The 21,284-nt window shown below is 42.9% G+C and overlaps 1 protein-coding gene across 1 annotated transcript in view; it reads right to left on the bottom strand.

Moving 5' to 3' along the window:
- Positions 1-478: 478 nt before the first annotated feature.
- The window catches only part of LIPI (lipase I), a gene marked incomplete at both ends in the record, with an annotated part of 52,147 nt that continues 31,341 nt past the window's right edge, over positions 479-21,284 (bottom strand). The window contains 2 exons of the mRNA XM_079763754.1: positions 479-659; positions 3,618-3,729. Of these exons, the coding sequence (XP_079619880.1) occupies positions 479-659; positions 3,618-3,729 (293 nt within the window). The remainder of the gene's footprint in view (positions 660-3,617; positions 3,730-21,284) is intronic.

The raw sequence follows: 21,284 nt of genomic DNA on the forward strand, positions 1-21,284 counted from the left end.
CAAATAAAGAGTTATAAAGTTAGACAAAAGAAAAGATCATTGAAAATCATGATCATTTACTAGTATATCTTCTGTAACCATATGTGTCATTATAGAGTTTTCAGTCATTGGACCTCATCTAAAGAATTGTATTTAAGAACTCTAAACCACTCTAAATATATATACATATATAAGAAATTACTGATTAACTTCTAAGGCAGACATTTGTCTTAATTTTTTCATTTTTGTTATGTCTTATGAAGTAATTGTGTGTGTTTTCCCCCATTTGGATAATGCAATTCCAATGAATCTCATCCAAATAAAAATAAAACATAATGCATTTTACACCTTTTAGATACATCTTGAAATACACAATAAGCCAATATTTGAGTACATGAATTCTTAAACCATTTTTTAGCAAACCAATATTTTCAAGTTTAAAATATTTAAATAACATTTAAATATTTAAATGACATATTTAAATAACATTTTAATTTTCTTACCTTTCTGGATATGTAAGTGATTTTAACATGAGACGCTGGATATTATATTGGCATGTGGAACATTGTTGGTTGGAGCTCTGATAATATACCAAACCAATGCTTGAAATATTTACAACATCATTTAAAAACTGAGCAAGAATCTTGACTTCTTGAAGTTTATAAAATGATTTGTTCTTTCTAAACAGAAAATTTTATATACTCAGCATATTAGTAATTTGAAATATAACTTCATTCTAAAATCAATATAATATTAACAACGCAGGATAGAAAGAGGTCAATTTTTTAGGAAAAGGCCAAACAATGTGTTTGTTAAAGTATTTATTAAAATAATTTATACAGTAATTTAAAACAAAATAATAAATAATAATAACATTTACATCCCCATACACAATATTTGGAAATACTTTTTGGGGGTAAATTGGGAAATTTTATCTTTCTGACTAGATGTTTAGATTGTTGATTTCTAAAATTAGAAAAGTCATCTTCTGCTTCTTTTTGTAGACCCCTGAACAGCTATCATGGAGTGGGTATTCAAATAATAATCTTTTGTTGTTCTCTGCTACTTTATAAAAAAAATATGAATTAAAGGAATAATTCTAAAAGCCTGATATTCAAAAGAAAAATAAATTTAGTATTTAATAAGTACAATTTCCTGAGCATTTATTATGTACCTAGAACATTAATCTAAAGTACACCTTCCCCAACACCATCTACCTCTCATTAAAAAAAAAAAAAATCATTAAATTTACAAATTTCCTCACCATTTTAAATTGCACCACTGCCTATTGCCCAAACCAGACAACTAGGGTTCACTTTTGATATTATCCTTTCTTTCAATCCCTCCATCGAATCTATCATAAATTCCTACTGACTTTACCTGTGAAAACTCTTGAATCTGTTTTTAATTCATCCTCATTTCTCCACCTCCACTGCAAATCCTCTATCTCAGGACTGTTTCTTGCCCATATTCTTGCAACAGTACCCTGTCTTGCCTGCTTTCAATCCACTGTAGTCAAACTGTTTTTCCAAAATAAAAATCCAGTCCTGACCCAACCAGATTGCCTCAGTTAAAACACATCAATGATTTTCATTTTCCCAGTAACTAAAATATAAATCCTGAAACATGTCCTACAAATCTAGTACCTACAAAACCTAGGTGCTCTCTACCTCTCTCCCTGCCTCCATTTGCAGATATAATGCACTTCCTTCAGCCCCTGAAATGGCCTATGATCCCTCCTGCTTCAGGATCTTTGTTTGTATCAGTCTCTGCCTGGAATACAGCAAAGCAGACTAACTCTAGTTCATCATTTCATTCTCAACCAATAAATGTAAAACATCCTTAAAGAAACTTTTAGTGGCTCCACTAAATAATCCTCATCCCCAATTTTATGTTTCCTTACACATTATAATGTTCCTCAAGACATTTTGAATGGATAGATTATGTTTACATATTTTAATAATTATTTCATTATATTTATCTCCTTCATTAGGCTGTAAGCTTAATGAGGGTAAGACCATATCTATTTTTCTTATCACAGCATCCTCAGCATTTAGCACAGTGCCTACATCCATGTGGATATTCATTAAAATTGTTTGAATAGAAAAATAATGAACAGCATTTTATTTGTATTATATATTTGTAAAGTCTATCTGTTGTACTAGACAAGTTATGTAAAAAAAATATATAATTTGCCCCAAATTTCAGCCCCAATTTTAGTGCAGTTTCTGTCCTACAGAAGCTCTCAAGAATTTTTATTGACTGATTAAATTGGTTCTTTTCCATACATCTCCTAGCTCAGTGAATGGCACCATAATTTAAATAGTCATAAAGATTAAAACTTGAATTCACTCTAAATTGGTTTATTTCCTTCATTTTCACATGTTTAATCATAAAAATAGATCTATTTAAATTCTAAAAACCCATTTCCACTTACTGGGTTTATGCCCCCATCATATCAATCATTACACTAGTCACCTCTCTGATCTTGTTCCACTCTAATTGCCCCATTACTCATCCACTTGGGGTATTATTCTAACCTGAATATCTGTTATTAATATCCCCTGTTTAAAATCCTATATTGGCATAATAATATATTTGGTACTATATTTAATGTATGTGATTTCTTAAAATGTTTTTATTGATTTCAAAGAGAGGAAGAGAGAGATAGAGACATCAATGACAAGAGAGAATCATCGATCAACTGTCTCCTGCACGCCCCCTACTGGAGATGTAGACCACAACCCAGGCATATGCCCTGACCAGGAATCCAACCATGACTTCCTGGTTCATGGGTTGATGCTCAACCATGAGCCACACTGGCCGGGCATATCTAATGTGTGTGATTATAATGACATAGAGAAGTGATCACACAATAACGCTTATATAAAAATCAGGATGCAGAACACATTTGCAATAAGATCATAATTTTGCTAAATAAAAAGTAATATGTGTGTGCACAAGGGTATGTACAAGAAGAAGATATAGGAGGAAAAGGAGGAGGTAAAGAAGGAAAGGTGTAGAAATTGGCTATAAACCAAATGGTAAATCTAAGTATCCCTAGATGATATAATTATAGATTAATCTAATTTGCTACTATATAATAAGACATGCTTTTTACAGCAAGAAAATATTCCTATTTTAATTTTCAAAAGAGAAATAAAAGGTCATGTAGCAGTCTCTTACTTCCTTGGCATCTAAAACAGTTTAAATCCCAAAGCATGACTAAATTTATTAGCAAAGAATTATTAATAAAAACATAAATTAATTGGCCAGGTTTAGATGGACAGATTTACCATGGGTAAGTGTTCCATATTTTATATTCCTTTATTTTAAAATTCATAAATTCAAGTATTTGAATAAAACACATTAATATTTCATGGTGTTCTGCACAGAACATGATGTTTGTAAAAGTAATCAAGACTTAAAATTTATTTGCCTTCTGAACAAGTGTGAAACAACTGCTCTACGACTATAGTCTGTGTGCTATTATTGAAATTAGGGACATTCCTATCTCCAGGCCTTTGAAAGCACCCTGCATAGAAAATCCACACTATTTGGATTATCTTCCAAATTGGATCCTCAAAAAAAACCAAACATTTAATTTATGAATAAAAATAATATTAAATTATACTTACTTATAGAGCCTTGGTTCTTCAACCCTTCCAAGCTGGTTTAATAATTTAAATGTAATATAGCCATCCTTCATGGTGTTATCCAAAACAGTTACACTGAGAACAAAATAATAAGCTACAAAACAAAAATACAAAATACAGTTCACATTTTTAAAATAAAATGTTTTGGCACATACACAGATACACATGTACATATATAAGCACATATTATATATTTAAATAATCTCAAGAGGCACTTATTTGGTATATGGATAATATATTTTACTTCTTATCAATTTTTAACTAGTCTTGAAAATGAGAAATGACAAAGCCTGCCAGACATCACGGGTATGGTGAAGAGGTGAACAAATAATTAGTGAATACTAACTCTTCTGCAAACCAAAAGTTTTCAGAATTTAGGTCAATTAAACTATTTTTAAAAATATATTACCTATAAAGTAAATATAACGTTCCCTAGTTATCAAATTAATAGTCCTAGCTAAGCTTGCTTGACAAATATAATTCCCAATTTCACTGGTTGTTTAGGATTGACTATGAAATTAAATAATCATAGGTAGATTAAGTTCATAGTAGTTCTTATTCAAAATGCTCCTATTAAAAATTGATACAGTATATCTTTCAGAGGCAAGGATTCTGAACTTACCACTATCCTATCTAATAAAGAGGGAATATGCTAATTGACTGTCATGCCCTCAAAGATGGCAGCACCCACAGACACAAGATGGCAGCGCCCAGTCCCCTCAGCCCTGCTGGGTTGGAAGGCACGCGGCACAGCTGGGCCCACCCCCAGGCGGGTCCAGCCACTCCACGCGCCTGCCTCTGGAGTCCCCCAGTCCCCTCAGTCCCCCAGCTGCCCAGGGCTGGCCCGAGGCACAGGCAAGCCTCATATGTCAGCTGCCCAGCCAACACCTGAGGTGCAGGCAAGCCTCGGGCGCCGGCTGCCCAGCCGCCCAGGGTCGCCCAAGGCTTGCACTGCTGGCAGTGGAAGCAGCAGAGGTGTGATGGGGCGTCGCCTTCCCCTGATTGCCGGGTTGCCTCCTGCCCCTGAGGACTCCCGGACTGTGAGAGGGGGAGGCCGGGCTGAGGGACCCCCCCTCCCCCAGTGCATGAATTTTTATGCACCGGGCCTCTAGTAGTCTATATTGACTGGGCTAAACAGAAAGTTCTGACCCTCTGTGAGTTTCCCCAAGTACTGAACACCATGCCCTAAAGACAATATATAAACAGGACATGGAATGCATGAAATTTTCTTGTGAGAAATATATCTAACTTCTGGTCTGATACTTAGTACTACCTCAAATAAGGTATTGGATTTATAATTGGACCTCATCCATTTCTAACACAAGAGATATATAGGAATGCTTCTTACTTTGAAGTGACTGCCCAGCTTTAGACAAAATATGTTGGTTCACCTCACCCAAAAAAGATAGGTGTTCAGACTTGCTCGCGTGAATTGTGGCAGCATAACATATTGAGTATTACAGAATAGGCCTCCTTTCTGCTAAAGCGCATAGACATTTTGGATATACAATCCATAAATTAAATTACAACAAAGCTCAGATGAAGAAGGGGAATATTAGGAGGCACTTGAGAACTGGGTGTAGCATGAAAACAGAGGCTTAAGTGTCAACTTCCATGCTGGAACAGAAGATGTGATGTTAAGGAACATGAAAAACATGCTCACCTGTCTGAATTCAAATAACGACTCAGACTTGGAGACACCAAGGCAGCGAAAGCAAAACTTTTAATGGGGGTCTTGCAGGACCGGGTGTCTGGTTGAGCAGGCACACCCTTTTGAGCAGTTACCACAAGCAGCTTATCCCTAGTGCGCAAGAGTCTCTCCCCGGCTCCTCATCTGTTGAGTACTATGGGGTTAACATCCTTCCCTGAATGTCACCTCGGTCTTACTGTTTCCTATTGGGTTATTCAAAAAGTAGGCTGATGCCGAAACCGGTTTGGCTCAGTGGATAGAGCGTCGGCCTGCGGACTCAAGGGTCCCAGGTTCGATTCCGGTCAAGGGCATGTACCTTGGTTGCGGGCACATCCCCAGTAGGGGGTGTGCAAGAGGCAGCTGATCGATGTTTCTCTCTCATCGATGTTTCTAACTCTCTATCCCTCTCTCTTCCTCTCTGTAAAAAATCAATAAAATATATTTTTTTTAAAAAAAAAAAGTAGGCTGAGGATCTTTCCACCTCCCTGTGCTGGGAAGGTCTTCCTGGAATAGGTGCTGTTGGTCACATCCACGATTCCTTGTTCTTCCTACAGTTTGCCCTGGGACTTTATTTGTGTAAGCCTTGTGGCTCAGTCACTGGCTGGGAAGCATGCTGCTGGTATATTCCCACTGAAAGCTAACTACACTGAAGATGGACCACAGAGGCTTATTTTCTACAAGTAATGAGGCTAAAATAAAAATCCCTGCACAGTATTTTATTTATTAGGGTCTTAGGTTAAGTAAAAAAAGACACCATTATCTGAAACTACATAAAACACCACATAATATGGAATTTAAATTTACATTCACCACTTGATGAGGCCCCTCTCCCCAATTTGTATTAAAAATGCGCCAGGATTATGGAACGTAAATTCTGGGTGGAAAAATCCAACTTTTTCTGATGGGAGAGATTTTGAAGAAGAGCTGAATGTTAAGAATTTTCTGTAATAGAAGAAGACATAGATTTTTATTTTGATAGCACAAATATTTTTGTTTCCTTTTGATAGAGACTGGGACTGATCATTAAGACTAGAAAATGATAATAAATCATGTCTAGATTAATAGATAGATAAATATAACCAAAAGAAAACCACAGATTTCTGTATAGAACAATTGCATTGACAATAATTTTAAAAAATAAATTTATATGAAAAAAATAAAATCAGTATCTTCAAAGTGCTGAGCAAAAATAATTCTTGATGTAGAATTATATCCTGAACTAATTTTATATTGCAGAATAAGAGAAAGATAAGATGATTTCAAGAAAACACAAAACAAAAACTGAGAGGGACTACTAGTGAAAAGTCATTAAGTATCTATTTCAGCAAGATAGAAGTTAGACCCAGAAGAAAAAAGTGGGGGAAACAGGGTAAGATAAAATGTAAAAAAATAAAATTATTAAATATAAGTGAGCATTTATATAGTAATAATATTCACAATAAATATCGATTGTTAGGTAAGAAGTAAAAAAAAATAATACAGAATATAATGTAGAAAATAGAAAAGAAGACACACAATTCAAAAGCTCTATGAGGCAAATTCTTGTGATAGAATCCAATAAATAGTTTTTGTGGCAAGATGCATTCTTATATGTAAAGCAAAAAAAGAAGCAAGTTGCCAGGGAGATATAACAATCCTGAAACTTTATAATCTAAAGAATTACATCATCAGAATACATAAGTAAAAACTTAAACAATGTGACTGCCTGCTAAAAGAGAGATTTAAATATAACTCAAAATCCTAACATAATAGACAAAATGTCCAGGATGTGATTGAAAATTATCCATTATACTTAGAACAAAGAAAATCACATCTTTGGTAAGAAAAGACAATCAACTATTGCTAGCACTGAGATGACTCAGATGCCATGATTATCTGACAAGAATTTTAAGGAAGCCATCATAAAAATACTTCGAAGTCACAGTCTTTTAAACAATAAAGGAATAGAAAATTCTCAGCAAATAAATAGAAGCTATCAAAGAAAACGAAGTAGAAATTACATAAATAAAAAATATAACAACATAAAAAAGTCATTGGATATGCTCAATAGTAGAGTGGAGATGAACAGGATAGAAATCAGTGAACTTGAAGACAGGTAAATCTGCCACTCATTCTGTATAACAGAGAAAAAACAGACTAAGAAAAAAAATTAACAGAGTCTCAAGGACCTGTGAAACCATAACAAAGATGTAATATGTGTGTTAGCAGAGCGTAAGAGGGCGGAAAAAAGAATGGAACTGAAAAAATATTCAAAGAAATAATATCTGAAAACTTTCTAAATTTGGTAAAGAAAAAAAAACACCACACAGATTCAAGAAGTTGAGTAAAACTGGATAAACCTAAAGAAATCCTCACCAAGATATATCATAATTAAAGTCTAGAAAATTACAAATAAAGAATATAATCTTGAAAGCAGCCAAAGAGAAAAGATGAATTACCTACAGGAGAACACCAATTTGAGTCACAAAAGATTCCTTACCTGAAACCACAGAGGCCAAAAGGAAGTGGCACAACATTTTTCAAGTGCTAAAAGAAAGAATATCTTATATCCAGCCAAACTATCCTTTGAGAACAAAGAAGAACTAAAGACAATCTCAAAGAAAAACTAAAGGAATTTCTTATTACCAGACCCATTCTTAATTACTAAAAGAGTGAATTTCTTTAAACATAAATTAATTGATAAAATAAATATTCTTGGAACATAAGAAACAAAGAGGGAACAATGGAAAGATAAGATATATGGGTACATACAATAAATTATCTCTTTTATCATGAATTTATAAATCTGACTTTATAAATTGATGATTACAACAAAAATTGTCATACAGCCTAATACTGAGACAATGACATTTAAAAGTGGAGAATGTAAAGGTACCTAAATGGAAGTGAGGTTCCCACATTTCACTAAAGTGGTAAAACATTGAGAACAGTAGATTTAAAAAATCACATATCCATATTCTAATTGTGGTAAACCTCCCCAAATATGTCATGTCCTAATCTCTGGAACTTTTCAATATGTTACCTTAAGTGCCAAAGGATAATGGAGATAGCAAATGTAATTTATGTTGTTAAACAGCTGGCATTAAAATAGAAAGATTACCCTAAACTATCCAAGTGGGTCCAATGTAATCGCAAGAATTGCAATCACAAGACCTTAAAAGCAGAAGAGGAAGACAAAATAAGAGAATCTAAAAGATAGATGTGATGCAGAAGAGTCAAAGTGAAACAATGTGAGGAATCAATCCAATATTTTAGAAGATGAGGCCACAAACCAAGGAATGCAGACAGCCTCTAAGCTCAAAAAGTCAAGGAAATAGATTCTCCCACTTGAGCCTCCAGAAAGGAACTCAGTCCTGCTGACATCTTGATTTTACACAGTAACACTTGTTTCAGACTTCTGATCTACGTAACCATATATATATATATATATATATAGAGAGAGAGAGAGAGAGAGAGAGAGAGAGAGAGAGAGAGACAGTGTCCCTAACCAGTTGCCATGAGGTGGCACTGAGCACCTCTGTCCCTTCCCCCAGCCCAAAGGCTCCCATCCCTGGATGGCCAACGGGGAACCAAGGGGAACCAGGCTGGTGGCAGTGGAGCGGGACTGGGGACTGGTGAGTGGGCGCAAGGCAGACCTCCTGGTCCCTCCCCCCAGCTGGCAGGCTCCAATCGATCCTCAGTTTCTTCTGAAAGGAACGTGGCTCCTCCACTGCACAGCCCCCCGGGATGCGGACTCACCGCTGTGAGAGGCTCCGGAGGGGAGACTTCAACAAGGACTTCAGCGCCTGCAGCGACCCTCAGCCTTCACTGCTGGGAGGTGGACGGAGAGCATCAGCTTTAAAGCACAAACACCCTCCTCTGGAAAACACAGCTGCTTCTGTGTCTGCAAGAAACTGCTCATGCTCCTCCCTGCGGGATGGGCGGGGCCAGAGCCTGAGTTGGGTGGTTCCACCATGGGGGAGGGGCCGAGCCAGGCAGCTGGGCCAGTGCAGGGAGGGAGGGCGGGGCAGGAGCAAGGGGGCAGCCCTAGTTCCCTGCACCTCCTCCCTCAGGCATAGCCCTTCTAGGTGTTATGATAAAAGGAGTTGTGTTTTTCTAACTCTGTCCTGGTAAAGGAAACAAGTGTCTGTTGACTTCCGATCTTACTCTCCCAGCCGCCAGTTAATCCCTCTGGATGCATCATATCCAACCTCCAAAGGATCCGAGGGGCAGGTTCAACCTTGGTTCCATAGGTGAGGAAACTGGCCAATAAACACATGGGTCTCATAACTCAGTGTCAGCTCCCGCAGAAATCTCCGGGTAATAACTCAGATTGTATATCTAAGGGTACATTTTCTTCTGTTTTCATGTGTTTAATTCAACCCCAGGAATCAAATAATACAATAAAGAATAAAATGAGTTCAGAGGGCTCAGCATTGTATTCCAGGGCCTTTGGTCCCACACAAACCGCAGAGCTCAGTTATCCTGAGATGAAAGAAAAGGAAAGAGAAACATGAAAGGTTTCCCAGCTCAGTCACAGAGACATCTCATAGCCACATACTAAGGACACGACATTAACTTAGGGGTGGAAAGGACACAAATGGATTAGAAGATGGAGCCATTTCCGTTCAGATTCAAACCAAGTTAACAAGGCAGAAGAAACACTGGACGCCATGGAAGAATAAGATGAAACAGCCCGGTAGGGAGTGTCACCTCGCAGGGACAGCACCTGGGGCTCCGGACATGACAGGAGGAGGGAGGGGACTGGGTGAGAGGAAGTGCATGGAAAGGCCTGGGAGTAGGAACAAGAGGGTGATGTGCAGAAGGTGGGCCCCACCGGGTGATGACCGGGGACAAGTCTGCAGGAGGTGGCCAAGTGCCCCACCTCTGCTGAGGGGTGCATGCATCTGTCCTGGGAGCTATGGCTGATGGAGAGGGAGGCTATGGCTCTATGTGGATGAGTTGCCAATGAGAGCCTCCCTGCAGCCACAGTACTTGGTGTTCTCAACATGGCGGGAGCACAGGATCATGTACACAATGTCACGAAAGAAAAAGCATCCTGTTCCCAACTTATTCACAGACTTCTGTTTCTGGTGTCTATATTCCCAATGTGTCCACAAGAACATTTGGAAAAAGAAAAAAGATTTGTATGTGATATGACTGTATCTTTAGAAAACCCAAGTGATCACAACCAGAGCACTTTTAACACCTAATGAGCCAAATACACTGATGAACAAAAAGAGACCCAGAGACACAGACGCACCTCAGAGGGAAGGTGGGGGAGGGTGGGTGGGTGGGAAAAGGTCAACCAATGGCCTTGTGTGCATATATGCATCACCTCTGGACACAGACAATGGGGTGGTGAGGGTCTGGAGCGGGGAGTAGGCTGGAAAAAGTTAATGCGGGGGAAGGGGACCTATGTAAACCTTTCAACAATAAAGTTTTAATAAAAAGAGTAAAAAAATTAAATTAAATTAAAAAGTTCTTTTAAAGAAAAGAAAAGCCAAGAATAACTGCTCTGGCCGGGTGGCTCCATTGGTTGGAGCTTCTTCCAAAGATCTTATATGCATACTAGAGGCCTGGTGCACATGCATTAGTGGGGTCCCTCGGCCTGGCCTGTGGGGATCAGGCCAAAACCAGCTGTCTGACATCCCTCGAGGGGTCCTGGATTGCAAGAGGGCGCAGGCCAGGCCGAGGGACCCCACCGGTACACGAATCTGTGCACCGGGCCTCTAGTAGGCTAATAGAACTATCTAGATGGAAGTATATACCACCACTCATATAAAAGTAAAAAATAAAGAAGGATAACTCTGAGAGCCTAGAATATGGACTTGTGAAACCGAAGGGCAGAACCCAGGGTGAATTAACCAGAGGGGACTATTCCCAGGCCTTGAAACCAAATGAAATTTGTCTCACTGAACTGTAAAATTGCTGAAGACCATTGACTCCATTTTCCTTTTGTTTTTTTCTCTTTGAACAGGAATGTCTATAACTAGTCTCCTTTGCCTGACTCACCACTCTATTTTGGGAGCAAGTAACTTAATTCTTCAGTTTCATAGGCTCACAAGTGGAGACAAATTGTGCCCCAAAATAAGAGTCTATCTAGAGTCTCACCCAAATCTGATTTACATTTAGAATTAAATTATAAGATTTGGAATATTTTATCTGATGAGATTAGATGAGATTTTTGACTTTTGAGTTGATAATGTTTGAGATCAACCAACAAAATCTTATCCTATCTAATAAAACAGTAATATGCAAATTAACCATCACTCCTCGACAAATGGCAGCTCCCATAGCCACAAGATGGCGGCGCCCAGTCCTCTCAGCCCCGCCGGAGTCTCCCAGTCCCAGGGAGGGCTGCCGCTGAGAGCCAGGCAGCCCCGGGGGTGTCCAGCTGGGAGGCGCCCACGCCCCCATGCCGCCAACCCCTCCCAGTGGCAGCCCCGGGGTCCAGCTGGGAGGCGCCCCCATCCCCTCCCAGCGGCAGCCCCAGGTGTCAGGCTTGGAGGCACCCGCGCCCCCAGGGAGCGATTCGAGTACTGATGATTCTACCAAAGGAAAAGTTTAGAGGAAGAGAGGACAGAAAAGGAATACAAGGAGAAAAGAAAGAAAGGACAAAAGATGAAGCATCAAGAAAAAGAAAGAGAAGGAAAAAGGAAGAAACAACCACATGATATCACCTTTCCAAGTCTCATGAAATTCCTGTTTAAGGAGTTTATTTTATGACACTTTTAGTTTGGGTTTACATTTTTACTTGTTTGTCAAGACCACGGCAGGTACACTGTCCAATATGTTTTTTTAAAATACATTTTATTGATTTTTTACAGAGAGGAAGGAAAGGGATAGAGAGCTAGAAACATCTATGAGAGAGAAACATGGATCAGCTGCCTCCTGCAGTATATGCCCCCACCAAGGTACATGCCCTTGACCAGAATCAAACCTGGGACCCTTGAGTCTGCAGGCTGACATTCCATCCACTGAGCCAAACCAGTTAGGGTTGTCCAATATGTTAAAGAAAAAATCCTATCTAATAAAGAGGGAATATGCAGGGGCGGGCATTTGGGGGTGACCGGGCTGTCAGGGAAGAGCAGTTAGGGATGATCTGGCTGGCAGGGGAGTAGTTAGGGAGTGATCAGGCTGGCAGGCAGAAGCAGTTAGGGGCAATCAGGCAGGCAGGGGAGCAGTTGGGAGCCAGCAGTCCCGGATTGTGAAAGGGATGTCCGACTGCCTGTGGGATTGGGCCTAAACAGGCAGTCAGACATCCCCCAAGGGGTCCCAGATTGGAGAGGGGGCAGGTTGGGCTGAGGAACACCCTCCCCCAGTGCACGAATTTCATGCACCAGGCCTCTAGTTGACATATATAGACCATTCCACCCAACAAATGCAGAACACATTTATTTTAGGTGCCTATGAAGCATTCACCCAAATAGAGCATATTCTAGGCTAAAAAAATAACACACTGATTTTAAAAAATTGAAATTGTACAGTTCATTCTCTAACCATAATGACACCATATAAGAAATTAAAAACAGATAACAGGAAAATCTCTAAACATGTGAAATTAAACAACATGCTTATTTTTAAAAACCATAGCCAAAGAAGTGTCAAAAAGAAATATGTAGAACTAAGTGAAAATAAAAATACAATCTATCAGAACATGTGCAATACAGCTATCGCAGTGATCAGAGAAAAATTCATTGGAATAGAAATGAAGAAATATCTCAAACCAACAATCTAAGATCCTGCCTGAAGAGAAAAAAAAAATTAAAACTATTCCAAAAAATGTAGGAGGAAGGATATAATAAACAATAAAACAATGCGGTACCATCTCACACCTGTCAGAATGGCTATCCTCAACAAATAAACAAATGAGCCCTGCTGAAGGAGATCTCCTGCCCCCATGGCTGCTCAGCTTCACATGCCCAGCTCAAATCGGGACCCAGGTAACAGAGACTTGGCCGACAGCAGATGCCCTCTCACTGCAACAAGACTTGATGGAGATGTCTTGCACCCATGATCTGGGGAACTGGGGTCTATGATATCTAAATCCAGCCTAGCACCAGGAATGCTCAGGGCCTACTCAAGAAGGCAAATAATCCTCTCCACTAATAATTACAGGGTAAAAAAAGATGGTTGTTAGAGTATTAAATTTGACAGTAAAATAGTAGTCAAGTTTTCAGACTAATTTAAATTGGCCAATCAAAATAAGCAAATACTCTAGAAAAATCAATTGTACTGGACAAAAAAGCTGTTCCTAAAGTGTTAACTAAAATTTTTATTGGTAGTTCATCTCATGGTAAAATTGCATAATATATAATGAACCTAAAGCAGTCACATTTTAGTGCAAAAAAGTAAAATTTAAAAGCTATCAAGATTACAGCATAAAATTTCCAAAAGCCTCCCAATATTTAAACCAAAAAAGGGGGGATAGTAGAAGAATATCATGTAAGGAAAAATATCCTGTAAGTAAATTACATCTAGAAAATTTTTACTTTAGAAAATTAACTTTCATTTGTAATGCTAACAGCAAGACAACCAGGTAAAACATACATGGTGTCAAAACAAGCCAAAGGAAAATCGTTTGGGCAAAAAAATGAAAAAAGATCGCAAGTCAAATTTATAGAAAATATATATTCCTTTATTAACTTTTGGTCGAGAATATGTTTGTATATTTTCAGAAAACAACTCCGAGACCATGTGGATTCCTGCAACAGAGAGGAATTGACAGGAGTGTTCCAGCCATGAAGTCAGAAGAGAAACAGTCCAGAGATGGAAGACGCTGACCATGCCTTGCCATACTAGCAGTCAGCAGATGTGCGTCACTGCAGATTGCCCAGGACCAAACCGGAGAAGGTCGGACCTGCATTACCACCATTTGTCCACCATCCAGAACTGAAATATCATTGCTGTTATGTACACATAAACAACTGTTGGACATAGAAATTGGGACTCAAAACAACTGTTGGCCCAGAAAGAAACTCACTATAGACTGAAAAAACAAACAAAACAAAACAAAAAAAACAAATGACAAGTGCTGGAGAGGAATGGAGAAAAGGGAACCCTAGTACACTGCTGGTGGGAATGCAGACTGGTGCAGCCACTATGGAAAACAGTATGGAGTTTCCTCAAAAAATTAAATATGGAACTCCCATTTGATTCAGTAATCCCACTTCTAGGAATATATACTTAGAAACCCAAAACACCAATCAGAAAGAATATATGCATCCCTATGTTAATAGCAGCACAATTTACAATAGCTAAGATTTGGAAACATCCCAAGTGCCCATCAGCAGATGACTGGATAAAAAAGCTTTGTACGTTTGCCCAATGGAATACTATGCAGCTGTGAAAAAAACTCTTACCATTTGCAACAGTATGGATAGACCTGGGGAGTATTATACTAAGCTAAATAAGCCAGTCAGAGAAAGACAAGTATCACATGATCTCACTCATATGTGGAATCTAATAAATAAAACAAACTGATGAACAAAATAGATCCAGAGACATAGAAGAATGGGACAGACTGTTGGATCTCAGAGGTAAGGATGGGTGGGTAGGAAGAGATCAACTAAAGAACTTGTATGCATATATGTATAACCCATGTACACAGACAATTGGGTGGTGAAGGCCTGGGATGGGGGGAGGGGACAGGGGCAGACTAGAGGAGGTCAAAGGTGGTATAAAGGGGATATATTTAATACTATCAATAATAAAAGTTTTTAAAAAAGATTCATTCCCGTTTCTTTATTTTAACGATGAACATGAAGTTATCAAAATTTTAAATATCATTTACCATCACTCAAAAAATGAAATATTTAGGAATATATGTAACAAAAGATACACAGAATCTGTATGCAAAAAATTACAAAATGCTAATGAAATAAATCAAAGATTAATAGCAAATGGAGAGATATCACATGTTCATGAATCAAAGATTCATAATGAAGATGTCAATTTTCTCCAAATTGATCTATAGGTTTAATGTAATCCCTACCAAAATTCCAGTCACATTTTTGTACACAAAATGTATATTGAAAGGCACATACCTTAGATTTTTTTAAATAATCAGGACAAAACAAATAAAGAAGAAATAATAATTCTACCTGATAATAAGGCTTACTACATAGCTCTAGTAATTAATACAGTGAGGTCTAGACATGTAAATCAATGCAACAGAATAGAGAACATAATATTGACCCAGTAGACATAGACCTAAGCAAATATGCTTAATTTATTCTTTATACTAGTAAATGTGCAAAAGCATTTCAATAAAGTAAGGATAGCCTTTTCAACAAATGAGTGCCTGATAAAAAGGCGCATTCATAGACGGGAAAAAAAAAAGTGAACTTCAACCTGAATCTCAAATATTATATGAAATTTAAACTAAAATGGATTATAAACTTAGATATAACACATAAAACTTTAGAAGAAAATCTTCAGGACCTAGGGCTGAGTTTGACATCAAAAGCATGTTCCAGGAGAAACCAAGATGGCGGCATAGGTTAAACACCTAACCTACAGCCTGGAACAAAAATTTCAAAAACACAACTAAAAGTCAAAACGGACATCATCCAGAACCACAGGAAAGCTGGCTGACTGAAATGCCCACAACTAGAAGGAAAGAGAAAACCACAAGGAAAATCAGAGAAGCCGTAAAAGCTTGAGGTATGGAGACACGGGCGGAGACACGAGCCCGCGCGCGTGCGGGGAAGACGGAGCCGGAGAGGAAGGGGCGGCTGACGGCCTGGCTGGCGTTCTCTGGTGGGAAGGAGATAAAAGCGCCAGATTGTGCTGAACCCCAGCTCCGACTGCACTGAACCCCAGTTCCGGGCGAAACCCTGGGAAGCCGGGCTCAGGCTGGGGGAGTCTGGGCTGTGGGGCGGAAACACAGAGGAGTTGCGCCAGAGCCGCGCACGGGAATGTGCGCAGAGGAGGGACTGTTGCCTGTGCCGCTGGATTGCCCTAGCGGGAGGGAGACAAAAGCTCCGGACCGTGCTGAACCCCAGTTCCAACTGCACTGAACCCCAGTTCTGGGAGAGACCCAGGGAAGCCAGGCTCATGCTGGGGAAAGCTGGGCTGTGGGGCAGAGGTGCAGAGAGGCGACGAAGAGCAGAGCACCGGAGGTGTGCACGGGATTGTGCGCGGAGGATGGACTGTTGACTGTGCCGCTGAGTCGCCCTGGTGGGAAGGAGACAAAAGCGCCAGACTACGGTGAGCCCCAGTTCCGACTACACGGAAACCCAGTTCCGGGCGAGAATCTGGGAATCCAGATTCATTGGGGGAGAGACTAGACTGTTTGGCAGCGCGCGAAACTCCAGGGCGCTTTTCTCTCAGAGGTGTTTGCTGGGAGTACGGAGGGACACTGAGACACAGGAACCTCATAGGGCGGGGCTGACGGGAAGCCAAGGCGGTAGGCTCCGCCCTGTAACTCCGCCCCATCCAAGCTGAACACAGAGGCTATTACAATTTTGCAAGTCTAGTTGAATGGGGCTGTCTCCCAGCATAGACACAGCTGATCCTCACAGCCAATTGGACTGGAGGTCACATCCTCCCAGTGTACCAACAGCAATCAAGGCTTAACAACACCAAGACTTTGCACTCAGCCCACAAAGCGGGGTATCAAGAGTGACCACCTAGGGAGATTGGGGAAGCTGAGCGATAGGGAGGCAGCCAAAAGGGGAAGACACCGAAACAGGTCACGAATATAAGGGATGCTGTAATTCCTGCTGAGGGGCCTCAGGCAGTAGCTGACCTACACTCCATTAGAGACCCAGAAACGAGGGCATCTAGTGGTCGGTGTGAGATGACACCAGATTTCAACCACTCGCATAAGGGACACATTCAAGAGGCAGACGCAGTGAGCGCCAAAGCTTTGCTGCACCAAGACCCGGCACATAAACGTGTCTCCCGCACAGCAACTCTTCCTTTATAGACACAGGGTCCGCACAGCCAAGTGGCCTGGAGGACAATTCCTCCCAGTGACACCAACAACAATCAAGACTTAACTATACAAACAAGGACCAAGATGGAGGCATAGGGCAGAAGCCTGATTGCTGCCTACCACAACAATTTTGAGACTACGACAGGAGAGCAGAGCAGACACCCTCCAGAACCACCGGAGGGCTGACTGAGCAGATGCTCTACAACTAGAATAAAAGAGAGGGGTATGCGGGATGAAGCTGATGCCGGTGACCCAAAGACTACACTTTAAAAACTACGGCTCAGGCGACACAATGGCGGCCTGGAACGTGCTCGGCGCAGTTCCCCCGGCGGTCTCCGGCTGAGGGGAAGGCTCCACTCGCTGCCGAGCACGGACAGACGAGCCCATGGGAGACATGGGGTGGGAGACTACGCGCTTGCTGACCTCCGAGTCCTTCAAGAATCTCAACGCCCCGGAAGCGGCCAGGTGTGCACGCTCAGCGACCGGCCACAGCTGCAGACCCAAGGGCCGACGCAGCCACCCCGGACCAGCCCGCCGCCGCGCACCGGGCACACCGGAGCTTCGCCAAGCCCGCTGCCCAACGAGTTCTGCGGTGGCTGCCCTGGAGCTCTGAGAAAATGGCCAAAGGAATTGCTGAGAGGGAATTGACCAACAGGAATTGGGATCAAGAAGACGAAACCCCGCTGGGTCCCGGATCCGTGTGAAGCCGCGCGCCCCTGGGTCCGGGTGAGGCTGGGAACTGGGTCAGGGTGAGGCTGGGTCCCGGGTCCGGGTGAGGCCATGCGCCCCTGGGTCCGGGTGAGGCCATGCGCCCCTGGGTCCAGGTGAAGCTGAATCCTGGGTCTGGGCGAGAACGTGTGCCCCTGGATCCGGGTGAGGCTGGGTCCCGGGTCCAGGTGAGGCCGTGGGCCCCTGGATCCGGGTGAGGCCACGCGACCCTGGGTCTGGGAGAGGCCACGTGCCCCTGGGTCCGGGGAAGCTAGATCCCGGGTCCGGGCGAGGCCGTGGGCCCCTGGATCCGGGTGAGCCTGGCCCCGGGTCCGGGTGAGGCCACGCGACCCTGGGTCTGGGAGAGCCTGGGTCCCGGGTATGGGTGAGGCTGTGGGCCCCTGGATCCGGGTGAGGCCACGCGACCCTGGGTCTGGGAGAGGCCACGCGCCCCTGGGTCCGGGTGAGGCCACGTGCCCCTGGGTCCGGGGGAAGCTAAATCCCGGGTCCGGGCGAGGCCGTGTGCCCCTGGATCCGGGTGAGGCTGGGTCCCAGGCCCGGGAGAGGCCACGCGCCCCTGGGTCCTGGTGAGGCCATGCGCCCCTGTGTCCAGGTGAAGCTGAATCCTGGGTCTGGGCGAGGCCGTGGGCCCCTGGATCCGGGTGAGGCTGGGTCCTGGGTCCGGGTGAGGCCGTGGGCCCCTGGATCCGGGTGAGCCTGGCCCCGGGTCCGGGTGAGGCCGTGGGCCCCTGGATCCGGGTGAGCCTCGGTCCCGGGTCCGGGTGAGGCCGTGGGCCCCTGGACCAGGGTGAGCCTGGCCCTGGGTCCGGGTGAGGCCATGGGCCCCTGGATCCGGGTGAGTCTGGGTCCCGGGTCTGGGTGAGGCTGTGGGCCCCTGGACCCGGGTGAGCCTGGCCCCGGGTCCAGGTGAGGCCATGGGCCCCTGGATCCGGGTGAGCCTGGGTCCCGGGTCCGGGTGAGGCCGTGGGCCCCTGGATCCGGGTGAGCCTGGGTCCCGGGTCCGGGTGAGGCCGTGGGCCCCTGGATCCGGGTGAGTCTGGGTCCCGGGTCCGGGTGAGGCCGTGGGCCCCTGGATCCGGGTGAGGCCACGCGACCCTTGGTCTGGGTGAGGCCACGCGCCCCTGGGTCCGGGGGAAGCTAGATCCTGGGTCCGGGCGAGGCCGTGTGCCCCTGGATCCGGGTGAGGCTGGGTCCCGGGCCCGGGTGAGGCCGTGTGCCCCTGGATCCGGGTGAGGCCATGCGCCCCTGGGTCCGGGTGAAGCTGAATCCTGGGTCTGGGCGAGGCCGTGGGCCCCTGGATCCGGGTGAGGCCGGGTCCCGGGTCCGGGTGAGTCCGTGGGCCCCTGGATCAGGGTGAAGCCGTGCCCCTGGGTCCGGATGAGACCAAACCAGAGGGAGTCGGACCTGCATTACCACCATTTGTCCACCATCCAGAGCTGAGGGGTCAGTGCCGACATGTACTCATAAGGAACTGGTGGACATTGATATTGGGTCTCAAAAGAACTGTTGGTCCAGAAAGAAACTCACTACAGACTGATTCATTTGCCTGTCAGCGTAACTATTATTGCTCGTCGCACATTCAATTATTATAAGTATATCTCTAGTGACACATGATTTCGCTCATCTAGGGGAAATGATGAACAACATAGACTGATGAACAAGAACAGAACCAGAAACATGGAGGCATCGATCGGACTATCGGGCCTCAGAGGGAGGATAGGGGAGGGTGGGGGGAGGGGGGAGAGATAAACCAAAGGTCTTGTGTGCTTGCATATGAGCCTAACCAATGGTTAAGTTCAACAGGGGGTTGGGGCATCCGTGGGGAGGGGTGTGGGATGGGAATGGGGGGATGAGGACAAATATGTGACACCTTAATCAATAAAGAAATTTAAAAAAATAAAAAATAAAAAATAAAATAAAAGGAAAATACATCAGCACCAAAAAAAAAAAAAAAAAAAAAGCATGTTCCATTAATGGAAAAAAAATGATAAATTAGACCTCATCAACAATAAATACTTTTGACTTTGCAAAAGCCTTTGTGGAAAAGATAAAAAGACAGTCAAGTTACAGACAGGGAGAAAATATTTGCGAACCGATTATTCAGCAAAGGATACTATCAAAAATATATTAAGAGCCCTGAAAACTCAACAGTTTAAAAAATCCAATTGGAAAATGGGAAAAAAACACAAACACTTAAAAAGAATATATAGAAAAGATATTCAATTGTCAGGGCAACAAAAATTAAAAACTGCACTAAAGATACCACCATTTGCTTATCAGAATGAATACAATTTTTAAAATACTGGTAACACCAAACACTAGTAAGAACTCAGAGGAATTGAATCACTTGCTGAGAGGAATGTAAAATGGTACTGCCACTCTGAAAAACACTGTCAATTTCTTATAAAGTTAAATCTGCAATTAGCTTCTGACCCCAGCCAGAAATTGCATTCCTAGACTTTTATAATAGACTAGAGGCCCAGTGCATAAAATTTGTGCATGGGGGGGGGGTCCCCTCAGCCAAGCCTGCACCCTCTCCAATCCAAGATCGCTAGGGGGATGTCCTACTGCTGGTTTAGGCCCGATTCCGGAGATCAGGCCTAAACCAGCAGTTGAACATCCCTCTCACAATCCTGGACCACTGGCTCCTAATCGCTCACCTGCCTGCCTGCCTGGTCACCCCTAACTGCCACCTCTGCTGGCCTGATCACCCCTCACTGCCTCTGCATGCTGGCCTGATTGCCCCTAATGGCCCCCCACCAGCCTGGTTTCCCCATGCAGCCTGCTGTTCATTCGTTTGGTCATCCCTCACTAACCCCCTTGCCGGCCTGGTCGCCCCATGCAGCCTGTTTGTTCAGTCATTTGGTCGTCCCTCACTAACCCCCCTGCTGGCCTGGTTGTAGGCAGCCATCTTGTGAGGGGTGAGGGTCAATTTGCATATTACCTCTTTATTATCCTATATAATAAAGAGCTAATATGCTAATTAGACTGAACAGCAGGATAACTGTCTGGACGACCTTCCGGGGCTGTGAGGGCTGGCTGGGGCTGTGAGGGCTAAGCCCCTTGCACGAATTTCATGCAAGGGGCCTCTAGTATAGGATAAATAAAAATTTAAATTCACACAAAAACTTATACAGAAATATTGATAGCAGCTATATTAATAATAGCTGAAACCTAATGTTCTTCAACAGATGAACAATTAAACAAACTATAATACATACATGCCATGGAATACTAGTCAGCAATAAAAAAAATGAATTATTCATACATACTAAAACATGGATGAACCTCTAGAGAATTATGCTGA

The sequence above is a fragment of the Cnephaeus nilssonii genome (assembly GCF_951640355.1).
Source record: "Cnephaeus nilssonii genome assembly, chromosome: 3".
NCBI lineage: Eukaryota > Metazoa > Chordata > Mammalia > Chiroptera > Vespertilionidae > Cnephaeus > Cnephaeus nilssonii.